This window comes from Syngnathus leptorhynchus, chromosome 9 (genome assembly GCF_054491065.1).
Source record: "Syngnathus leptorhynchus isolate UIUO chromosome 9, UIUO_Slep, whole genome shotgun sequence".
NCBI classification, from domain to species: domain Eukaryota; kingdom Metazoa; phylum Chordata; class Actinopteri; order Syngnathiformes; family Syngnathidae; genus Syngnathus; species Syngnathus leptorhynchus.
Genome location: NC_141203.1, coordinates 3,027,743 through 3,053,290, shown reverse-complemented (window position 1 = coordinate 3,053,290; position 25,548 = coordinate 3,027,743). Strand labels below are relative to the sequence as shown.

The 25,548-nt window shown below is 39.2% G+C and overlaps 2 protein-coding genes across 2 annotated transcripts in view; one reads left to right on the top strand and one right to left on the bottom strand.

Annotated features, from left to right (window-relative positions):
- tmtops2b (teleost multiple tissue opsin 2b) overlaps positions 1 to 20,078 on the top strand; it is a 32,254-nt gene extending 12,176 nt beyond the window's left edge. Inside the window, exons 2-4 of the mRNA XM_085920171.1 lie at positions 6,407 to 6,732; positions 12,635 to 12,868; positions 19,866 to 20,078. Of these exons, the coding sequence (XP_085776297.1) occupies positions 6,407 to 6,732; positions 12,635 to 12,868; positions 19,866 to 20,078 (773 nt within the window). The remainder of the gene's footprint in view (positions 1 to 6,406; positions 6,733 to 12,634; positions 12,869 to 19,865) is intronic.
- st6gal2a (ST6 beta-galactosamide alpha-2,6-sialyltranferase 2a) overlaps positions 15,539 to 25,548 on the bottom strand; it is a 47,415-nt gene continuing 37,405 nt past the window's right edge. The window contains exon 6 of the mRNA XM_085920170.1: positions 15,539 to 17,217. Coding sequence (XP_085776296.1) covers positions 16,970 to 17,217 — 248 coding nt within the window. The 3' untranslated portion in view covers positions 15,539 to 16,969. The remainder of the gene's footprint in view (positions 17,218 to 25,548) is intronic.

The following is a 25,548-nucleotide window of genomic DNA, read 5'->3' as shown; positions in this document are numbered from 1 at the left end:
TTGCTTCCACCATCAGAGTTGTAAATCACACAAAGAACACAAACCATTCACAACAATTTTAGAGCGGCGTAGATCATTGCGTGATTCAGTTGCCTTTTCACGTGAGACCAAGGGACATGTTGCTAGGCGGAATGCACGGGGGTTCAATAATAACTGTCCCATAAACCAAGGGGGAAAATATAATATTCAAAGTTTTCTCCCAGAGGCTGATTGACAACCAAGGAGCTGAAATAAACAGGCACACTGAAATTTCATTCGTGAAGTATGAATACAGTCATAGATGGTTCATGGTCTGTGTTTCATTTGCATTTGTGAAGAATTTGTGACATTCCATAATGAATATTATAAATACTTTGTGTGATTATGCTTTTATCACAAAAAACATCTTAGAACTAAAACAGTGACACATGGTAGGCCATTACCACCCCAACGTGACTATATATATATATATATATATATATATATATATATATATATATATATATATATATATATATATATATATATATATATATATATATATACACACGTTTTCTTTTGCGAAGGGTATCTAGAATAACTACAAGAGTTGAACAATGTCTAAAGGTTTTCTCTGTGGGCTTTGCTTGTGTTCCTGGGGTTCCTGTAACTGCTTCTGATTGTTTGCTCCTGCTGTTTTGTTCTGCTCGCCCCCATCCTGAAGAGACACATCGCTATCCAACCCGACGGGTGATTGCGGACACCGTCTGGCTTTACTTTTTGTGCTGTTTACTTGAATGTTTTGTTTGTTCGTGGACCAATATAATATAATATGATATATATAATTTGTCTTGTCACTGTGGGATAGTAGGAAACGAAATTTCGATCTCTTTGTGTGTCTTGAAATTGACAATAAAGCAAACTTTGACTTTTGACTTTGACTTTTTAATCGAAACGACCAATTTGGGATTCCGACCATCACAGTTAGTTGTTTGGAGCATTCACTGAGCCCACACAATTTCAACACCACTTTTTTTTTTTTGGCACCAATGAAAGTTTGCTTTAAATTACTCTCTGAAGAGAACGCATTGTTTATTTATAATTTTATCTTGAAAGGATGCTAAAGCACATGGCCTGTGGCAGTGGCTCCATCACGCAATGAGACAACAGCTGGCTTTGGTGTATTTCTTGGCATCATGTCACACGGCTGCATGTAAAGTCACTAAATCTTAAAAAGTAGTGAAGAAGAAAATGTCACATGAAAACAATCAATGTATGTTGATGTTCATTAGGGGGTAAGGTTTGTTATGCCAAAGCTACTTATTGTGTTTCCGTAATGATTAATACACTGAATTGAAGAAGCTCTTTAACCCAGTTGATGTTTGTCATAAAAAATATCAACATTGTTGTGATCCAGGAATTTTCAAATAAATTGTTTGTCCCCGCCCTCCCAAAATGTTGCTGAATTTGAGAAGTTTGCATCACAGAACTTGATGATGTTGAATATCCCTTCTCGTTTTTAAGGCAGGATTTTAGAAACTGAATCAGGCAACTTGTTGTTTGGCATGGCGCAGGTGTGCTCTGTTTACTTGGTTTATACAGTCCGTCTGTTGTTGTTTTTTTATGCTCACCAACTATGATGCTTTGTGAATGCCACAGAAAATGTGATCGTTTGACATCCGATCAACCCTTCCTGTGTCATGATTGCAAGTGTTTATTATACCCTGATAGTATGAAATTGGAGAACACAGACTTAGCCAACAGCTACATTTAATATACAATAAAGCAGCAGCAGCAAAAAAAAAAACCACACAAAAAACAAACCCAGAGCCTTGGCACTTTGATTCAGATGAGGTGATATGTTCAGGGCACATTCATTCAAACTGTGTGGTCATGGAATGAGAAAACAACCATTCGCAGACGTTGAACATAAGGTCAAACAAGAGCGCAGTCAAACAAAGGGCAAATTGTACAGGTCGTTTCCTCCTTGACGTCATCAAACTCCATTACATTAATGACGTAGGAGGATCACTGGTAACATTTGTTGTTCCTTTTCAGATGTTACTAAGAGAACAATAAGTTTAATGAAAAATTCAATTTCACGCTTCCGACATTGTGCATTCTTAAATTATTTAGGTTGTGAATGTATGTTATTGTACCGTAGGCTACCTATTTGGGGGGGGGATAAGTGCAGTCAAGTAAGCCCTTAGTAATATACTCGAAGTAAAATGCATTTTAATCTTGTGATGATCCGATTTTAATTTTTTGTGATCTGTATAAAACGCTTCCCTTTTGGATTTGGATTACAGCAGGAGTGCAGCTTGGTTGAATGTCACTCAAACATAAGCCTTGGCATTAGTGTTACTCTTATTTTTAATTTAAGACCAGAACAAATCAGTGACGATGTTTTATTTTAATGTGTGGCTGCAAAAAAAGTAAATTTTTGATTTTGTATAAAAGGTTTACTCCAGAAAACATAAAATAAAAAAGTAGACGACTAAAGACTTGGAGGATCATGATTAATTTATTATGATTCCTTTTGGCATTCGTGAGTTGGCCAGTATATAAAACAGTCATGAAGACAATAATGAAAAAGACTTCCAAGGCAACGTTTAGTGAAGCGTTTCTACGAGAAAATGTACATGCATATGCTATGCTAATGCAAGAGTGTGTGGAATTCTATTGTGTATACATAACAGGCGGCATGCATATAATCTCTCTACTCTCCCATCTGTGTTCGACGTCAGCGATCTGCACTGTGAAAACCTAAATGGGGACGAGAAAAAAAAAAAAATTGGACAGATGAAGTTGAGTTACTACAAAGTAAACAAAACCTAAAATGAAATAGGGTGCGAGTCTTGCCAAACAAAATATGATGATCATTGAACAATACCCGGCTCCTGCACATCACGAACCACAGCTTTTAAACATCAGCTAATGAATGTCCTCGCTGCTCCTTTTCAAGGCAAGGCTCAATAGCCACAGAAGTGAAAGGCTTCTGAATTTTTTTTTTGTGTGTGGCCCCAGTGCAGGCATAGAAACGAAGATTGTAGATATATTGGAGAAGTCTGAGAGGAGCAACAGTGCGCGGCTGGACGCAATTGCAGAGGCCCAATTTAGATTGAGCACATCTTGATCTCCTTGTGAGACACTTGTGCCAACCTCAAGGAAACCATGATGAATCTTTCCAGCGCAACACAGCACCAGCATATTCACTTTCAACCCCACTGACCTTGGCACGAGAACATTCAAACACATCCAGCCACACTACCTTTCACCCATTATGTGTATGACTGTTTTGCAAGTTTGCCCTGAAGTAAAAAATAATTGGAGAGTCCATACTTTGGTTCGTGTTGCACTTCATTATTCATTGCCTTTTTTTTTTTAACACATCAGAGTACAAATGTTGACATTAACAAAGGTACAATGTAATAGCTAAAAATGAACTGATATAAATTATGCCATGCTGCATGTGAGCAAGCAGTCGGTGAATTGATTCATGCATAGTGAAAGTATGGCAAAATGTAAAATGTCCTTGCAGGTGTAGGATTCCACTCCACCTTGATGTGAGTACTGTACCTGCAAGAATATTTTTTTCTTTGTCATGCTTTCACTGTGAATTCCTGTCACATTATATGGCCTTCTGTTCGACATATTAATCAACAGAGTCATTCACAGTAATTATGTCGGATAAAGAAAGCATAAATGACATTTGGTAGATCTGTGAGATTTACTATGTCCATGGGCTGAAAGCTTGGCCTTGAGCCATTCAAAGGAACATTCAATAACCATACGGGCCCTAAACAAGCAAGATCCAAAGTACTCCTCTGATGGGTTAGAGCAGGGGTGTCAAACCCATTTTTTGGTGAGGGCCACATCGTAGTTATGGTTTCCCTTGTGGGGCCATTAATGACTATTTTACATTATCACACACAACAGAATCCAACATAAAAGAAAGTTTAACAATTGTTTAATTTATTCTCAAAGTGGGGTTTAAAAACAAAGTTGCATTGGAACATAATTTACAATTTTGGTATTTTAACAAGAAACACTGAGTTGACACACGAGTTGCCTTTGGGAGCCACATAAAATGATGTGGCGGGCCTTGAGTTTGACAACTATGGGTTAGAGCCTCCATTAGAGAATATCTTTATGTGGTAAGGGAGTAGGAAGCTGTGTGATTTTGATATAAATCCCATCTATTCCTCCAAACGTCAGTGCAGTCAGTTATCCTTCAGGATTCCGGAAACGACCTGTACAGCTTCTGGTGCAGTAAATGCCAACTGGATGTGACAAGCCAAAGGCGTTTGCGATTTTCCTGAGTCGTCCCTCGTTGCTTAGATAATACAAGGTGCGGGGCTACCTTTTTCAGAATTCACTCCAACAGCTTTGCTTGCATGTTTGTTGTTGAACCTTCAATATAAGGTTAAAGTCTTAAAAAAGTATTAAAGTCTTGCAAATGTTATCATGCCAAGCGCTGTGTTCCGCTACTCCTTCAAAAACCTTGTCCCACCAGTGACTGGTTCTACCAGGTCTTATCCAAACCTGCCAGGCTTACCTCCTCTTTTGATTTGTTGCATCCAAAATCCCATGGAGGTAGTTGCATACTGTTCAGTAATCCATAGTTGATGAACAGAGTCTATAAAAATGTAGGAAGGACTCCTTGATTACAAAACCAGGCAGAGCAGCTTGAGTCGGCCGAACGTAGACACGTATTTGTTTCCGTCTGTGCACCATCACATGTATGAGATGTAAATTCGTTGACGTCAGCAGATCAGCAGAATTTTGAGTTTTGCGTCCTGTCTGAGAACGCAATGACGGAGCGTATTTAAATTTTGCACTCTGTAGGGTAGTTTCACATTTATTCAAGCTTCTTTAATATAAAACGAAAGGCACTTCTGATGAAATATTGTGGTATCCTCTCTTTTGGATTCTTTTTTCCCGCATAGAATAAAGAATATATACAACACCTGATAAGTTTTAAAATGCAATAACATCGTTGACCTTTCAATGGGAGACATCACTTTGCAATACTTCAACCTGTTCATTTCCATAACTAAAGTAGAATTTACAAATGTTATAAGCCACGGTTGATTTTGTGGCTTAAGTTAGGGGACCGTTTTTAAACAGAGTCGAAGGAGGTACTGCACAGACCTAACCGGGATGTTAATATTTTGTAAATAAGTCACTCACAGTTTCATGTTATGCACGCCAGAGACTCAACTACATACATTTATTATATGGGCCCTTTAGAAATTGTGAAATTAAGAAACTCAATGACTTACAGTAACAACATTAACTTGGTGCAAGAGTGGAATTTCATATGGTTGAAGGCTTCCGGTGGCCTTGCTACGGAACAGCAGGTAATGAATGAAACAATTTATTCTGTTGCGAGAAAAGATCCATGTGGGTAGATGAGTCAATAAATGTTGACGCTTAATTTATTTCCTGTGGTCCAAGGTTGTTTTTTTTTTTTTTTTAAAATAGGAGCATTTGCTTCCCTCCAAATGTTTTCTTTCCTCTTTAGCTCTTTAATCTTTGAAGACTGTGTTTGTTAGCTAACAACACGACACAAAATGACAAATTATATAACTGTGGAGCCAAATGCCAATTAGCATAATCCCGCAATTAGTTGCCAGAGGCATCGGGAACCCAACTGTAAATAGTTGACTATTTTTAAAGAACAACATTAAATGTGATTATTGTTTTTATTTTTCCTTCTATACTGTGGCAGGAGGTCAAATGTGCTCAACTAATATCTAATGTCAGAATGATAGTATTTGCTAATATGTACACTGCATGCACCACAAGGATCTGCTGGACAAATTGAAAGTAATTTGGCACCTTGGTAATGAAGTTCTGCTTTGCCGAGCATAAGTACAATTCATTCTTATATTGTCTTAAAAGTGGATCACCTTTTATTTTAAAAGACAAGATGAAGTGTTCTTAAGACATATTGTGAACTGAGCTCAAAACAAGAATAATAAAACTGCTTTGTGTGTGCACCTTTTGCACAAGTGGTTGCTTGCTAACAAGTAGCTGAATGGCTACATTTGCAAGCGGAGTTTGGTCCATGAATCTTGAAATACATTTTCTGCTTAATTCATATTTAGTATATAAACAGTCCTCTTCATCATGCTATGCACATTGTGATATAATGAGACTGAGAAAACATTTTCACAGACGTACCACACCATTGCAAGGATTCAAACCGGATGATTTTAGAGGCTGCTGAGTTCACAGTGTCTCAGTTTCATCATCAGGTTGCAACAGATATTATGAGTCACGCAATGGTATCGAAGCGGATTTCCACGGAAACGTATTGATCGATTCTGGGATCAAACAGTTTGACCAAGGACGTCAAAATCACTGGCAAATGAGCACATATTGCACTTGTTAACGCTTGAGCACATTCTACTTTCTAACGTGTCCTTCTGTGCATTTCCAGGTATCGTGTCGCTGATTTCTCTGGTGATCCTCTCTTACGACCGCTACAGCACTCTGACTGTGTACAACAAGCGGGGGCCCAACTACCGCAAGCCCCTGTTGGCCGTCGGAGGCTCATGGCTCTACTCTTTGTTCTGGACGGTGCCGCCGCTGTTGGGCTGGAGCAGCTACGGCGTGGAGGGAGCCGGAACCAGCTGCTCAGTGTCCTGGACAGTCCAGACAACCCAGTCGCACGCCTACGTCATCTGTCTCTTCATCTTCTGCCTAGGGCTGCCTGTGCTGGTCATGATCTACTGCTATGGCAGGCTGCTCTGGGCTGTCAAACAGGTAGACATTTTGTGCATGTCGTCTAACTGGCTGTTCGTCTCGACAATTCAGGGTGTAGTCTACCTTTCGCCCCATGTCAGCTTGGATAGGCTCCAGCACCCCTTGCGACCCTGAACAGGATAAGCAGTGTTGAAAATGGATGGATTATTTGTCATAATGATAAGGCTATGAACATGATTGCTGCCAAATGAGTGCTCAGTCAGGATTTAACAAAGATGAAACCTGGTTTGACATATTTTGATCCTTACAAAACATGCACAACTTTTGTTCCAGTCAGATTTTTTCACAACGAATCAGTCAAAACATGGAAATTAGAAGTAACAACAGCAACCATAATATCTTGATTTGGTCATTTAAAACGTTTGAAGTACTTCTGTATCACGCCCTATTCAGTTAGGGACACTTCCTATTAAAATCAGGGCACTTCTGGACACCTTCCGGTTCATTTTGGGGTACTTCTGGTCAACTTGTTCATTTTAGGGAACTTCCTGTTTGGTTTGGGGCATTTCCACATCACTTCCAGTCAGTGATGTGCGGTGAGGTTCATGACTGACATCACCTCCCGGTAGAATTTGTCCGACACCTAACCGTGTCACAAAAAAGGTTGGGGAACTCTGCTCGAGAGTATCTTATTCATTATTTAATTTAAACTATTAAAAATTAAATTCCCATATCAGCAGTCTTCACACATAAAAATAGTCAATAAAGCACATGGGATCAAAAACTTGTTTTCGATCATGCGTACCAACCACTCCGTTTGAAAAGACATGCTCCGAAGTCCCGTTGTCCGAATCAAACCTTTTAACTCTGGAGATGGTCTTCCTTTACTGATGACCTCCTGCTTCGACCGAAAATTCATAATTGAAAATCGTTTGAGTTTGCATATGTAATCCTCCATTGTAAAACGAAATGTAAAAAAAAAAAAAAAAAAAAACGAATGTAAAATGAAATAAATGGACGACTGCTCCTCAGTTGTTCATTGTAAATTTGAACTGGAGATCACTTATTCTGCATGAAGCATCCCAGGATCACTAGCGGTCCCTGTCATAAGACTGGAGAACTTTTTTTCGTTGCCTCCGTTGGGTCTCTTTTCAAACCCGTTTAAATCATCTAAAAAAACACGACGTTACAGACAGGTGACAAAAAACACTAGCTATTGTATACATCAGCTTAACTACGGAAATGTGTTAATATAGCCACAGTGTTTGAACACTTATACGGCGACATAGAGACAGACAGCAGTTCAGTCTAACTGCATAGCCTGTCAGCATAGGCAGCCGTGTGATTACGCAATCCTCAGAGGAGGCAAGGCAGGAAGTTGCCTCCTACGAGCGACTCGTCTTTTAACATACTGTATTTTCCGGACTATAAGGCGCACCTAAAAACCTAAAAAAAAATTCAAAAGCCGACAGTGCGCCTTATAGTCCGGTGCACCTTATATATAGATCAATTTATGAATTTGTTGATCCATACTGGTTGTACACAGTGCTCTGCCAAAATGTTTCAGTACGTTTTAGTACGACTAAATTACAGAGTCGCATCGCTTCCCAGCATTACGGCAACCGTGGTCAGGGGGCGTCACTGAATAGCTGTTGTACCTGTGAGGCTATTTCATTTCAAAATAGGCTGCTCCGTTAATGTTTCAAGTAAATTTACGGATCGATATGGAAGGGAAACATAGGTAAGCAGTACCAATGTGTTAGGTCGAACTTTAGTCACTTCCAATCATTTTATAGGTGCTCGTTTGAGAAACGCGATTGTTTACAGAGGGCTCATTGGTTACTGGCTAGTGGATGCATACCGCAACCCTAGTCAACCTCAGTTTGTTGCAGTATAGCTTCTATTTTATGCGTCTGCTATATGGACACATTTTTAAAATGGGCCATTCATTGAAGGTGCGCCTTATAATCCGGTGCACTTTTTAGTTAGAAAAATACGGTAACTATAAAAATTCTGCAATTTTGGTTCAAAATGATACGAAACTACTGAAATTTAAAGGAAAATGACTTTATAATAAAAACAATTGAATTTGTTTTTGTCATGTCTCGTCCCCAGCTGTTCCACGATGTGTCTGTTGTCATGGTTTCTGTCTGTATGCTCGCCCCTCCCCTCCTGTGTGCCCATGATTAGTTTGATTATTCTCACCTGCCTCTTGTTACCTGTTGTGTATATAAGTCCTGTCCCGTCGGATCATTGTTGTCTTGATGTTTGCTTGAAAATGAATTGCAATTATCTAACATTTCAATGACCATCAAAGAACTGATTCTAACTTCTAATGGAAATCAGGCTAATAAAGGAAAAACAAATGCGTAGAGGCACAAACAGGAAGTTATATTGGCTTCACCTGGATTGTTAAGTTGGTTCCGTTTTTAACCCATATTGGGTTGTTTTTAACCCAGTGAACACTTGAACACATTTCTTAAGGGTATAGGTTCAAGTAATGGGCAAATGTCTCACTGCCAAGAAACACTCGCCCTAGTGAGCTGTACATCCATCTTCCAAATGTCACCGACAGCTCCAGCTCCATTTGTCAGCCGCTAACAAATGAGATAACGTGATAGCGTAATATCAATGTAATATCCACCGCTGACTACATTGATTGACAGTCCATAAATCAAGTGGCAATCAAGTGGAATGCCCTGTGATCATCCTTTGTATTCCAAATACCAGTTTATTGCTGGCTTCCCTTCTAACACTGTGACATCACCGTGACGTAGGTTATAGTCAGATAAATCCCAATTTAAGGCTTGTGTACCAAATGCACAGCTTGCCCCCTGGGTGGAGAGGTGTCGTTTTCCGAGGTTGTAATCAATCTTATTCTATTCCTGGAATGATTCACTGTGCATAAGCCGCTCTTAATGCAAGAAGAATCAGCCTTCACTTACTATAATTACTCAGGGTGTATTCAGACCTGACTGTTTGGACCACTTAACTTAAACGGACCAGGGTTCAATTGTAACGCTGATCCGGACCTTTTGTGCAGGTGTGAATACACGCAAACAAATCCTGATGCGAATGAAAGAAATGGACCGAGACCCACTTTTTAAAGCGTGGGTGTGTTTACAAAATATACTTCGCTTGCAAAATGTACAGTCTGAATAGAAACCGCACCAAACGAAAGAAATTCAGTACGCTTTTAGTCCGGACTTTTCTGGTCTAAATACACTCTTAGTGTCATTTCTTTAATGCCATGCAGTTGAACCTTAAGGCCATTCAGTTGTGCGAAAGCAATTACTAGTTGCTGAGAATGCGTTCTGCAGATTTGTCCCTCCTGAATGGCTTGAAAGTGTTATTTGTAAGCCCAATTGAAACTTCTCATGTCCTTTCAAAACATGTCATTCTGCCATTAGAATTTGGCCAGATGTGATTCTGATCCCAAACATGAAGGTGTCAAGCCCCTCACAAAACAAATATGATTGACTTGATTACGTTCAATACTTACGTAACAATAGTCTCAAAGCAGAGCTATTCTTTTACTAACTCTAACCTGCAGTGAAATTTAGTTGATTAAGTGCACAGTGATGAGAGTTTTGTAAACCGGTAATAAAATCCTTGTTATCATATAATTTCACTAGATATTAACAATGTTATTAAGCCCAAAAGTACACAATCAATACGTGCCCTTACCCTTCAGCACATGAATAATATTGGTTTAAAATCTCACTTTTTCATCTTAACAGCCTATGCAAAGAACACTTTTCAAGGTGAAGTCAAGTCAAAATAAATATTTGCAATATGGTCTGTGTCCGGGATGGACAACTAATTTAAAAAATATATATCATAAATAATACAATAAACGTCAATCACTTTGAATGTCTCACATATGTGTGGACCAGTGTCCTGTAAAACCAAAAAACATAAAAAATAAATAAATGTAAAGGTCAACATGAACAATAAGATGATTCATTATATGCAAGTGCATGCTTCAAAGACATTTCCTGCTTCACGGTCCAATCCCTTTTAAACCGTGAGAGTATTACGCAGGATTTATTCACCTGAGTGCCCACTAGGCCGCTTAAGATCATTATCAGATGTATTTGTGTTATAAAAGTCCTAAATCTTGACTACTTTATATGTTTGTCTTTGTTTCAAAAAGATGCCTCTGCATGAAGTGTTTTCCAGAGTAAGATTATCCTGGTTTAAGCTCTAATTTTGACATTCATGCGCGATGTTTGCCTGTTCATCCAAGTAATTTCATTTTGATGGTTGTAGTTTTTAATGGCAAAGAACTTGACTGTATCATACTGAAAGGCAAGCGACAACCTGTAATCTGTAATCTACAACCTGTGTATTTTCCGTAACCAATCAAAAATAAATATGATCATTTCGGCATATTGATTGATGTTAAGATCCTGTATTTATATGTGGTTAAGGGTCCGTGAAGCTTCCTTTCAGTAGCTGGAAAGTCAAAGTCAATTTGAGTTTATGAGAGATGGTGCCTTGCTAGCAGTCAAATAAAAGGCGTTCTGCCCTCATTGCCACTGACTCATTGGACGTAGAAACATTTCATGACCTCTATACTGCATGGAATAGTACCAATACCAAATCGTGACGTTTGCCTAAGTTGGCGTTCCAGCCTGAAGTTTGAAGCAGAAAGAAGCAAGGCTCACGCCAGGAGTGCCAAAGACAGAAAGAGTGGGCAGCAGGACAAACACAGCCTATCGGACTTTTCGGCCACCAGAGGGCTTGTAGAAAATAAACTTTGGCCTTCCGACTATCCTCGCAAGCAAGGAGACTGCCAGAATACATTTGTGGCACCAAGTAAAAAATAAAGGTTGGAAAGTGGTCCCAGACCTAGTGAGGTTTTTTTTTTTCCAATAGTGAATGACACTAATTAAACTAGCTAATTTGCAGACATTATATCATAAAAATGAAATGGGTTCATTGTCCATTTCAACACTAACTTTTCCGCCAGAAAAAACAAAATGTTGTAAGTGGTTATTACCTGACTATTTGTCGTAGTATTATGTGTGACACTGCAGTTTACGGTGGAGGTGCAGCCGTATTCAGCAGGATAAAAATGCTAAACGTTCCATAGTACATATCCCATTTTGATCAATAAAATTTATTTTGATAATTGATGCGATCTGGGTTGTCTGTTCCGGTTGTGCCTTCTAATCTTAAACTCAACAAAATTCAACTTTCTTTTGTGTTATGTTGTAATTAATGCTGTAATCCTGATAGAGTGAATGTTCCTTCTGTTCCAGCAATTTCTATTGAACAGAAACAGAATTAACTTTCATAAACAATCAACCCTATTGCCTATTATAAAGTAATACTGTGTGAGTTGATATGAGTCATGAGCAGGTATTTGTGTGTCTTTGAATGTGGACAACAATTACAGTTTGAGACAAACGCATTAAGAGGAGGAAAATATGTAATTTAGGCTTTTGTCCACTGAAACACAATCAAAAAGGGTCTTGCCCTCTTAGGCAAAATGTCCCGAGAGTCAGCTATGGTTTATGGCTGTTACTCTTATCTGATTCTCCAGATGTTGAAAATTCACTTCTTCCAAGGAAAAAGGAGGGTGTACTTCTTCCAGCTCGTTTGGGGGGAGCCTTTTGGTTCACAAGGACAAATAGGGAAAAACAATGTTTATAGCATGACCAGGTCCGTGTTGACTTTTCGTAAACCTAACATGGAAATAATCTGTTACGTAGGGTCTGGTGCTGGCATCATGCTACACATATATTCTTTATCCTCTGTGAAGAATGACATTTACCAGAAAGAGGAGCCATCGATTTCCCATTGAACTGAATCAAAAACATTCTATTTAATCATGCCGTCAGTAGTAATGACAAGACCCACAAATCTAATGAGAATAAACGGGGTAATCAATGGAATTAGAGAGGGTAAGAAACAGTACAAAATGAATTCATCCTTGAACTATTTTTTGCCGCAGGTGGGTAAGATCCGCAAGACAGCAGCTCGAAGACGAGAGTACCACATTCTGTTCATGGTCCTGACTACGGCTGCGTGCTACCTGCTGTGCTGGATGCCGTATGGCGTGGTGGCCATGATGGCGACGTTCGGCCCACCTGACATCATCAGCCCCGTGGCCAGCGTGGTGCCGTCCTTGCTTGCCAAGAGCAGCACTGTCATCAATCCACTTATCTACATCCTCATGAACAAGCAGGTCAGTCAACATTTTGACATGAAGAATGTTTATTTACATTGTTAGAAAAGGAACCGTTTAAATCATACAAATTGCAAATATTGATTCAAGTGTAATAAGAAGAAAATGTGCAAACCAGTCAACAAGAACACCCTGTAAGGCTGTCAGGGGTGAAAGTGGTGTTGCTTCATTTCTTCTGCATCAAAAAAGATGTTGTCACAGGCAGTGAGGTGCACAGTCCCTCAAATTTTACCACAGGTCATATAAATCGTTAACTCGCTGAGATGTGATTTGAAAAAACAAGAAGAAATTGGCACAATCGTAAGAGCTTTGGATGAAATACTTGCGTTTGATGAGTGCTACCAGGGACTTATTCCGAGCTACCCTGCAGCCAGGCTAAATTGGCCTCTCCACGAGCATGCAAATAGACCCCTCCGAAGCGGAAGATCCAGATAATACATCTCATAGCCTCTCACGACATGTATGACATTAGTGGTTTCTATTTGGAGCACAGTACACAGCACATAGTTTTAAGACTTTTAGTCCCTCATCCTGGTTTGCATGCCGTGCGCTTCTATGGAAACGTATGTACAGTATACTCAATGGTTGTTGCACCTTCAGTGTCACAGACACAAGAAATCCCCTGCAGCAGCAATAGCAGCGGCACTTATTTCACCTTTACTAATTTACCTGGAAAAAAATCTCAATTTTAAGAAGATATTACAAAACACTTACGTTCTGATTTAAAATAAAATAAAAAAAAGTTTGAGCTTTTATTTCCGCTCTTTCTTACATGACTTTTTTTAATTGGTTGCTTAGGAGTCTAAAGAGTCTCAGATAGGTTACATACAGGAAAGTAGTTATTTCTATATATTTTGTTGTTGTTATCAAAGTGGTTACATCACCCCAAGGGCACTCATTTCCTTATTACAACCACAAGTCTCTATATGAATTAAATTTCCGGTCCAGAATTCAAGGCCTATGTAGAATATTACTTTGGCCTTCTTTAGACAGTAATTAGCATGTAATCAATCAAAAACCAAATTAGAACCACAAATTAATCCATTCATCAGTTATTATGCCCATCCCTTGACAGAATGGCCTAAATCCAAGAAAAGATTCACTTTTGTGTGTTGTAGTACCTGATTCAAGTATCCATAAAACAGGTCCCTAAAAGTAATATCGCACTATACAGTACCACAGCACAAGATTTGATCCACACAGAGCAGCAGTACTGTAAAGTAGTCAAAAGAACAGCCATCAAATATTTTACTATTTTTACGGAGCTCATACTTTATTTTCTCATATAGTGGCCTGGGGATGTGTACACGTGGCAATATATGATAATATTCAATCTCTATTTGGAATGATCCATGCATCCATCCATTTTCTGAGCCGCTTATCTTCACTAAAGACGCAGGTGTGCTGACTGGCAAGACCAAGCAAGATTTCATAAATAAATAAATAAATAATACGACAGAAATTATTTTTGCTCGCGAACAAAAGGAGTATTCTAGAAAACAAACTGAGAAACAAGGCAGGTTGGGTGGCGCTTGCTCTCCAGGACAAAATCATAGATGCACACAACATCGAAGTGAGAGCAAAAGTGCAACGATAATCGTGAGGCGTCGCTAAAACCAACTCACCCTGAAAATTGTTTACAGCAACTGAGTGACATCAAGCGAGAAACATTTCCATTTGTCAAATTCAAATATATTAATCTGAGAAACTGCAAATGTACTGCTGTTTTGGTTAGCAATAAACAACTGAAATTATTACAGTAGCCAGGCCACTATTTGAGGAAATAGAGTATTTTATACAGCCAGCAGTGAGAAACTCCGGATTTATTTATTTCCAGAGCCATCATCTTCCATTTAATATAAAACTCACTTTACTTTTTATACCAAACAATTGACAAACAACCGGTTCAGGAACATTTCAGAACAACATGATCCGTCTTAAAAAAATCTTATTGTGAAATGTAATATTGCCCAATGGAAACCTAACCGGTAGAAAACCATAATGAATCAAATCTGCTCAGGTAAAGACGGGAGCAAAGCTTCTGATTTTATCAGGTAACATTCCTCGCTGATGATAGCTCGACCTAACCAATAATAGAAGATTTGTGTGCGCAGAAATAAAGGAGCTTGCTATAGCTCAATGGCAGCGGAATATAAGACCCCGACCCCCATTGCTTGTGAGCTGCATTGTGTGTTTCAATGTGAAAACACGGTGAAAACACGCGTCCATCAAAGGTTACATTCACTTATGAGAGAAAGCCGACCTGGATCCCAAGTTACTGAAGTCAGAATTTAGTGTCAGTCAAGATCATCTTTTGGACGCATTCAGATCAATTCAGAAGAGATTGAGGGAATATTGCTCAAATTTGGTCTGATTGTCAGTATGTGTGTGTATTTCACCTTACCATCCTTACATGTTCACAGATTTCTTGATTTTACCACCCTACTTCTCTAATCTATCTATCTATCTATCTATCTATCTATCTATCTATCTATCTATCTATCTATCTATCTATCTATCTATCTATCTATCTATCTATCTATCTATCTATCTATCTATCTATCTATCTATCTATCTATCTATCTATCTATCTATCTATCTATCTATCTATCTATCTATCTATCTATCTATCTATCTATCTATCTATCTATCTATCTATCTATCTATCTATCTATCTATCTATCTATCTATCTATCTATCTATCTATCTATCTATCTATCTATCTATCTATCTATCTTTCTGTCTGTCTGTCTGTCTGTCTGTCTGTCTGTCTGTCTGTCTGTCTGTCTGTCTGTCTGTCTGTCTGTCTGTCTGTCTGTCTGTCTGTTGATCTATCTATCTATCTATCTAATCTATCTGTCCTAATCTAGGATAAGATTAACAATGATTTGATATTTTTGTTTAACAGATTAATAATCATTCAGGGACAGCAGTACAGTGATTCCTCGCCACTTCGCACTTCACCTTTCGTGAATGCGCTACTTTCCAGATTTATAAGTGACGGGAGAACAGCGTTGTTCAAGTGCAGGTACATTGGTATTGAAATTTCAAAATAATGCATTTTCTACTTTGCGGATTTTCGTTTTTGCGGGTGGTTCTGGAACGCATCTCCTGTGATAAACGAGGGATAACTGTACATACAGTTACTTTTCCAAGTTTACTTCCCAGAGCTTTTCATATGTCCGAGACACATTACCTTCACTAAACATGGAATATGCGGACTCCCACTCTTCTTGCGTCCCAGCTGATTCCGTTTCACTTTGTCCACCTCCAATTCAAACAGGTTTTATGCCCCCGACCTATTCAGCAGTCAATAGTTATCATGAAACAAGTGTAAGACATACATTTACATAATAAGAATGCACGAATGTATCCATAATCGACTATATTTTCCTACCCACTAACCTACAACAATTCTTTTGCTTTTCGTCACTACTTTGACACCTATCCACCACATCAACAAAACCTGGGAGGCACCTGCACGTTCTGGATGTACTGTAAGTGTAGGTAAGCTAGTGGGGGAAACCTGCAAGGCTTTTAACATTGTGCATTCAGTTGCTTCATCAGGCAAATGGAGCATTGAAGGGGAGTGAACATTTCCCCAAAGCCAAATAACAACAATGGCATCTCGAATGATTTCAGATGAGTAGAAAACATGTTGGACCACTCTCATCAGAGCGTTTAAGTGGATAACCACACGGACATATTAAAAATGGAGTTTTTACACCAATGAAAACATTGTTGAAAATTCCCTAAAAACTCTTTAAAATCTGTGGCTACGCTAAATCAGCTCCACAGCGAACGTGGCTCAGCTAAAGCAGAAAGATATGTCTTTTTCAGAGCGGTCACAAGGTTCCCCGGCAGCGTATATTCTCAAAGAAGATCTTGATGAAAACAAGCTCTCCTCAAATCCTCTGTTGATCCCATACCAGCCTGAAAGGCTATGGCTTTTGTTTTTCGTCAATCTAATCCAAAACTGTAAATTCTAGGTCTCCAGCGCAGCCTCCTTGTCTCCAGAGGCTTTATTGCACCTCACCCAAAGTGGGCCCAGAAAAGATCAAAGTTACATAACATGGGCTCAGTGAGTCAGCTCGCATATGTTCAGATGTCACAGTCAAAGGTACGAAAGCCGGGGAGTGTGACCCGTCCCTTTCTGCGAAGGTCACCCGCTGTACCCATGTTGATACGCAGGATGAGACTCTTCTCGAACAAGAGGGGGTGGTAGGCGCCTAGAGTGCAGGCCGTGTCGAACTGTCGCTCGTAGTAATGACACAGGTCGGTCTTTCTCATGGAAGGGATGTACTCATACACGTGCACCTGCTCACACAGCGCCATCATCACGAGGATCCCTGCAGGAAAAGAATTCAGGATTCAAATTCGCACAGCTTTGGTTCATGTCAAAGAAAATAAATGCATTGTTAAGTTGACACTGGAGAGAAAAGCGTTGTGAAAATACAGTTGAAAAATCTATCAATTTCTCGCCTCTCAAATGCTATGGATGTGTCCTCTGAATATGCTAAAACCATGAGCCGCTCCACTGTAAAATGTCAATCAAATACCACACATATTTCATATAGGCCTACACATTCCAACATTTAAGATTCACAAAAAGATTTCCGCTTAAAGATGACGTTGGAAAATATTCCAAAAGGTTGTCTCAAGAATTTCCATATGACATATGACGGCGCTGACTAACAGCTAACTTGCTAGATGCTAAAATAATAATGTGTTCAATGATTTGGTTTCTACAGTGATTCAGAGGGATTGACACACTTCTGAATAAAATACGACATCCAACCACACAAGTCCATGGAGCTCAGGATCAAAACTCAAATCAGACAATTGTGTTGCGTTACATCACCCCCACCACAACGTAGACCTGCTTTTAGCTGGTCTAATCTTTTTTTTGTTTTGTTTAAATTAGGTACGTCTATGGTGTATGATCGGCGCAAATCGGTCTGCCAAATTCCCAACCACGGTAAATTAAACCTGGCACCGTTTTTATGCCGAGCCTGTCTGTGAAATTAGGGCCCTATGACTGACTTCTTTCTCTTTATAACAAAAATGTATTGTGATAATAAAAATCCTTAGTTTGTTGGTAAAGCGATAAGAGATGGTTTGTTGACAAGAAGTCATGCACATTTAAAATCATTATCGATTGCTGGGCAAGCTCCAAATGAGAGCAACAGGGTGTGCACGGATTTTCAATCTGATTAGCAGATCATGAAATCAAAGCTGACAAAGGCAATTCTGGTGCAACTGCATTTGCTACATGGTGTTTGACCTATTCCAAGTCTAGTTTTTCTATTTTCTTGCCCCAAGAAACATGTTGTCCCCAGTGTATTTATGGGATCTCCTTATGGATAGATACTCTCAGTCACAACAGAAATCTGATTAGAGAACACATCAAAACCTTCCATTTGGATGTGCAGCAGATGCAGCTTTGTCGATGGTGGTCCGCAGTTAAAACAGGGGCCTTTACAGATACAAATGTGTTTTGCGTGAGATTTGGAGGGGAGGACGGGTGGGCCAAAATAGTGTGCATAGTTAACAAAGCCTTCTTTGAGTGACAGAATACATAAAACATGAAGCCCAGGCGGCCTCGGCATGTTACTGTCCATGCTGTGTTATCTGCCTAACACAAACACCGCCAGCTGAATCTGACGCTCATTTCTTTCTCGCAAGATGACTCATAGGATGAAGGGCCACGCCATTATGTTGAATGTGATGATGTGGAAGCTCATCGACTAATCGGGTCTGCCAAAATGCAAAATTGTTGCATGTTTTGTGCATTGTGTGAGGAATGGATGCATTTAGTGTAGCATGCAGTGGATTTATCGGTCTTTAAATAGCGTACCTGAAAGAAAGGTGAAAACAGCACAACATGAGTGGCGACAGGGACAACTTTTCCGCTCGTGTTAAACACATTTGAGATACTCAACTCAGTCCTTTCCACAATTTTGGAGCTTCTGAATGGACTGACTTAGAACAAGTCACAAGGACGAGTCCTGCCATATCAACAATGACAATACTTCCTCAATTCTGCATTCATCCGCTAGGTCATTTCAAAGCAGTTTTTCAGGTGTGCGTTGCCAAGTATTTAACACAAAGTTACCCAGGATTGGCACTGTGGATACATCCAGTTGCAACACACTAGTGGTGCGCAAAATCAGACAAACGATGGCTTTTATGCGTTACTGATTCCCAAGGATTTTTTAGTGATCTGTTTGCAGTATGTTTGTAATATGTTTGTTTGTGTCCTGTAGTAACACTTTTAATATCTTAAACCAAATGTTATTTTGTGCTTGCCGGGCTTTCCCAAATGTTCCATGGTATGAATCATCAAAGCTACCTAAAGCGAAGTATCGTCTTTTAAATACGGGCGTTCTCCACCACTTTTACACCCGATACTAACATCAGTAGCCTCCAAACCTTGGTCCCAGGGCAATAAAATATTTCAAATATACATTTATTTTCTGTAATTTCATACCTCTAATCACTGGAGCTAAAGTCAAATGCTAAACATCAGAACTGCAAGGTGCCGACCAATGTTTCAACCGGAGACAATTTTCTATGTAATCCTCATTGCATATGCCCTCCATTTAGTTTATGCCACCACGACTGGTGTGAAACAAGATCATAAAAGTAACATATGTAGTGGTGGGTTTTGCACAGTACTGTACCTGCACTTGTGTCAAATGGGATAAGCCATAATTGGCTTTATGTGCAGGAATAAACGCTGCTCGTTGGTATCCAGGAAACCCTCTGCAAGACCTCTCAGATGTTCCCAAATCAGGCATTGGAGCAAACCACTCAGACTGACTGAGGCCACTCCATGACATGCAACAGGTCATTAGGAGACCATTTTCCCTACTCCCACTGCAATGAAAGCGCTTTAAGCAATGATTTATGCTCCATTAACCCACAGCTCCTGCTTGTGAGAACAGGGTCACTATACTTACACTGACATTAACCCACATCCCATCTGCCCTCTTAGTTCTACAGATGCTTCCTGATCCTGTTCCACTGCGACCACTGGTCGGCAAAGAGCGGCAACACCTCCATGCCGTCCAAGACCACCGTCATTCAGCTCCACCGACGGATCTCCAGCAACACTGTGGCCTGCGCTGCCCACGTCTCCAGCGAAACGCTCAAAACCAGCGCTGCGCCGGCAGTCAAGTTGACCACGCCCCCCGAGGTTGTGACCTGAAATCGACAGGCTCGAAGAAGCGCAAGCAGACATGACGAGAAGAGAGAATGCTTCAGCTGGTTGCGCTTATCTGAAACAAGTGGACTCCAGAGGAATGTGGACGAACGGGCATTGGAGGGTTATTGTAGTTTACATGTGATTTTTATGTATGTACAGAAAAAAAATCACTTAGTGTTTCATGACTTATGCATTTTTCCAATTGTGCTTAATGTGTTAAATGATAAATATTCACAATATGATCTGATGCTCAGTATGTGGACACTGGAGTGTTATTCCCAAAGAGACACATTACCTTCAGTGAGAAAAAAAACACAAACCCATCATCAACAACAGTATCCTGTGTCAGTACTTAAGGAGTCACACTTTCTCCAAGAAGAGACTGAGGGTCATGGCAGCAAAGTGGAAACTGTGGAGTATAGTACTAAGGCGTCCAGAGGCTACAGTGACATCGGCCTCGGTGGGCCACGTGGTGCTGGTGTCGGCCGAGCGCTACGTGGCCATCTGCCGCCCGCTGCGGTACAACCTCACAGTGACGGTCAAGTGAATTCAACTTTGTGTTTGTGTGTGCTGGTTCTGCTCTCTTCTGGTGAGCGGCGTGTTAATGAGGGAGGACCTGGCGCTAACATTAGCATGTGCATGATTTGTTTGAAAGATTAATCAGTTTGACCAATGAGAGACCAGACGTCACTGTATGTACTGTGTTGGATTCTATTACCTTGCCTGAAAATCTTCTACTCGTTAATATCTGTATGGATGTCATGTACTAAACATTAGTCTCGAATCCCCTTAAGTTCAATTCACTGAGTTGTCTTGCTACAAATAAAAAAGTCACAAAATAAATCCTAATTTTCAGAAACAAGACTATCACAACAGGTCAGAGGTACTGCAATTGCCATCATATCATGACTTGACTAAAAAAGCCCATTTCTGTGACATCAAGCCACTACTCTGTCTTATTGTAAGAAATATGCAATCTTGCGCAAACCTTACCGAGCTCACTTGCCAGATACACTTCAAACCAGAATGGTCTAAAAAAGTAGTTAATTGAATGAAATGGTCTCCCAGGATTCTGCATCTACTAGAATGACCATAGCAGTCACTGCTCCAATATTATTTGTATAAAATTTTAATTTTTATGAAAAAGATATAAGAATAAATTGGTGGAGTAGGTAAAAACGCACCAGGCCAGCAAATGAAAACTATAATTATGTTAATTATTTATTTAATTGGTGCAACCTAACTCTTCCGCAAATACAAATACAGTGTTGCAAACTTGAACTGCAAACATTTTATCTGTGTAAAATACAAAAAAACAAATGTAGTATCTCACATTTAATAAAGATTTGTATTGGACCTTGACAATGAAATATATTAAATTATATGAACATTCCAAAATGCGGTGATGGCTGAGAGCCAGCCCAAGACACTGCTCTTATAACGCCAATCTGTTTTGCGTATGGTTCACAGTCACCTTAGGTAACCTGCACCTTTCACATGCATCTCCAATATCTCAGGACCGAAGCATTTATGGCAGCCAGGTCAAGAATATTATAAAAGATGCATGCCAATGGCATAAAGCACATCTACTCCAAATTTGATTCTGTTGAAATATGAAACGGTCTCCGGTTTAGCCTTGTGATCACTTCTGATGTTGACGGTGTGTGGACAGTGCTTAAAATGGAGATTAACTTGGCTTGCCTTGATAGACAATAAGGTTTACACTGCCACGCCACCAACCAGGCTGTTTTTTGGGGCCGTTTGTGCTCAAGGGAAGTTCAAGGGAAGTAAAGACGTTATCAATGGTGATATTTCTCCCCTTCCTAACAAAAAGTAGAAACAATTTCAACACCATACCTAGTTGCTGTCCTGACCTCCGCATCTCATCATTGCCTAGGTATGGCTCAGGATTTACCATGTATTTAGTATCAACACCAGCAGCAAGTTGTCCTATATGCTGCATACCTTGAAAATTATCTGATGGATAGTTGGAAAGTGTGCAATTTGATGCTTCTACTGGTATTTTTTTCAAACGGGCACTTCTGATATCATTTTTGAACCATTTTCAAAGCTTCACGTCGGTGAGTTAAACAGCCAAGACTCTCTGAAGATGCTCCTCCATAAGATTTTTCCTCTTCAAGTCTCAGAAGTAAGGCTAAATCCTCCCTAGCTGTCATTTTTGCCATCCCAAAGTATAAAAAACAAACAAACAATAGAGTAGGTGAAAAAAAATGAAATTATAGCAAATTAAAGGGAAAGTGAATTATGATACCACCTGTAAAAAGCATGCAGTCAATTTGATCGCAATGGTCATTCAAGGTACAAACACTCAGATATCTTTTGTATTTTTAAATTTTAATTATGGAACAATCTTAGAATAAAATATACACACATCTAGGAAAAGTCAGGGTCCTATTGGTTCATGGGTTGATTTTTAAACAAGTTATGATGTTGTGAAATTTGAAGACGGTCAAAATGACTGCCATGGTAGTTCTAGTGGGAAATGACCGATGACTCGGCCAGGTTGTTGTTGTCTTTCAAAAGATGTCAGCTGGAATAGGCACAAGCCTGAACAGGACAAGCAGTATAGCAAATGGAAGGATGGTACCTTTATTGTACATTGAGAATACCGTATTGGCCTGAATATAAGATGACCCTGATTATAAGACGACCCCCTCTTTTTCAAGACTCAAGTTTAAAAAAAGACTTTTTGAACACAAAATTAATTTTTTAATTATCATCTGAAACAAATGATTATAACAATATATTTGAGAGAAAAAGCATGTTATTTTGCCTCATTCAAATCATGCAAAAACTGTCTATCACATCTTAATATCTGAACATTTAAATATGTAAACTAAAGTGCAATCACATTTGTAAATGAATGGCTTTTGGTTTTTCCGTTTTCTGTTATCTTATTTTCTTCTCTTTTCTTTCTTACCGGTATTTTTTATTGTTCTTCTTCGTGCAGAAAGACCCACTACACTGTTTTTATATTTCTTCTTCGTGACAGGGGTTCTCTTTGGCCTGGGAAGTTAAGTTCAGCATTCACTTTAAAGATATCTGGCGCCATCTAGTGTTGTGAATGGGTATAATGTCTAGACCCCGAATGTAAGACGACCCCCACATTTTCAGTCTTATTTCAATGCAAAAAACACCATCTTATATTCGGGCCAATACAGTAACAACTACAAAAAAGACTATTAGAATTGTCAACTGATTCTACAAAATGATTTTTTGCTAACCATCAAATATCAACTTTAAATTAACATTTAACAATTGTTAGGTGTCGTGGTCTCATGATGTCTCATGATCTCAAAGTTTGGACAGCACAAAGAAGTGCTTAAATTACATTTGAAACAGGACTTTAATTTTCTTGTCCCTACGTCAGCGTTAGTCAGTGAAGTTTTATAGCTGTCTCAGTGCTTTCAATGCGTGCTACGATTTGCTAGAACCTTAAGATATGAACAGTATGGACAACATTTTCTTGATATTCATGCCAGATACCTCAATGTTAATATGATACGCCTGTGTTTTTTTTACTACATATTTTTCTGAAAAATAAAAACATCATAGTGTAAAAGGATGTGGTATGTGCAGGTTTATTGATAAGACCTCATCGTCAATCATCAACATTAACCTTAATGGGCCAATTGGTCGTTATGATTGTCTGGAAGGGGTCACTTAAACCCATGTAACCACATACTATACAAGTGTCATTATGGTATGACGAAAATCACAGTTCGGTACATAGCTTGGTTTTAAGTTTATGGTTGGTTCAGCCTTGGTACAATAAGCAGCAGATGCGTAGGTGGTGGAGGAGCTCAGAGAGGTAAGCTGAGTCACACAAGCAACAAACGAGCAACAAGCAAGCTCATCATAATTTTAACGAACATGCGGGTCGCTACACAAAACACGAACTGAGGCAACAACAAAACGATGCGCAGTCAGTAAAACAGAGGGCTACTATTAGTACACTACATGGAAACAAACAACAGCCAACATGAATGATCAAAAAACGTAAAACTATTTGCAATTGCCGCAAGGAATAGTGGGAAGTCAGCATCAATGGATAAATTCAATTTTGCTAACTGCAACCTCCTCAATTCTACCTCCTTTGTTTCCATGTTTAGACCTCCCACCAGAGATCTCATTGAGGAGACAAAGACAAATGCATGTCTTTGAAAAAGATGAGACAAACAAGTAGGGTGTCACCATATGGAGACAGCAATGAAATTTATCTTTGTCTCGTTTTTCACATCACAAAAACCTAGCATTTGAACAAGACATTTTATATACACTGTAGGTCACATTGATTAGATTCTTCCACCTTTGCTCTAAAACACCTGCTCTAAAAATCATTTAAATGTAACATAACTCCTTGTCGTGTGAACTTGACCCAGTAGTTGCAAATATGACAAGGATTTGGCCTATGTCGGATTTCATGGAATTGTTTAACCGGTTAGTGTACATTACTCTCAATCATACAGAATACACGACTGTCGTGATGCTGAAAACTATCTTGTTGCTGGATATCTAAAGTGCATATAATATTAATTCTCGTGAAAAATTGATGAAAGCGGTAAACGTCTCATTCAGTGCCTCCCATCACCATCTCCCTCCATTTCCTTGTCAGGAACAACAAATTTGACATGTTTATTCCTATTACTGGATTGAGATGTAAACGCAAAACAATGTCACAATGAGAGAAATAAACTGAAAGTACCTGTCAAACCAACGGGAACAAGAACAAAAACACGACTTGTTTTCGTGTGTGGTGTCACCAAATAAAACACTGTTATAGTTTAAGTCTTAAACATGATTTTTTTTCAATCAAATTACTTACTGTTACTTTTTTTTTCAAACCGATGAGTCAGTTATTCTTAAGTAATGCATTAAGAGCTTCCATCTATTTATTTAATCCACTCTAACGTTTGAAAAGAGCAGCGTGGATGTTGATGAATGCTCAATTTAAGGATAGCATTAATTAAGTAAAAGCTAAATCAAATGCAAATGACGCTAAACAGACAACAAAGAGGCACTCGCGGCTACAAGCGTGACAGTTATCACAATCGATGGCTTGGTTCTCTGAGAATTACGATAATCATGCAAACAAGCTGGTTTAAAAGCACACATTTAATTGGAATGTAGCACTGATTTGGATATTTTAGTCAAACAACAGAAAAAATGCGGTCTTTTCGTGAACCTTGTCAGTTACAAAATGTTAGAGTGGTGCTCACTCTAACTGTGTCTGCCCCCCACCCCCCAAAAATAATTCTGGGCTCTAACTGGTATTATTACAGTTCCTTGATTACTCACAAGAGGACATTCGAACTGCAGTGACGTCATATGTAATTGCAGCTTCATTCGCATCCTGTTTGATCATTGCAAAGATTGGTGTGAAATCTGAACCAGAAAACACAGCCATTCAGCATCGATAATGTACTTACGACTATAACAAACATCACATCGC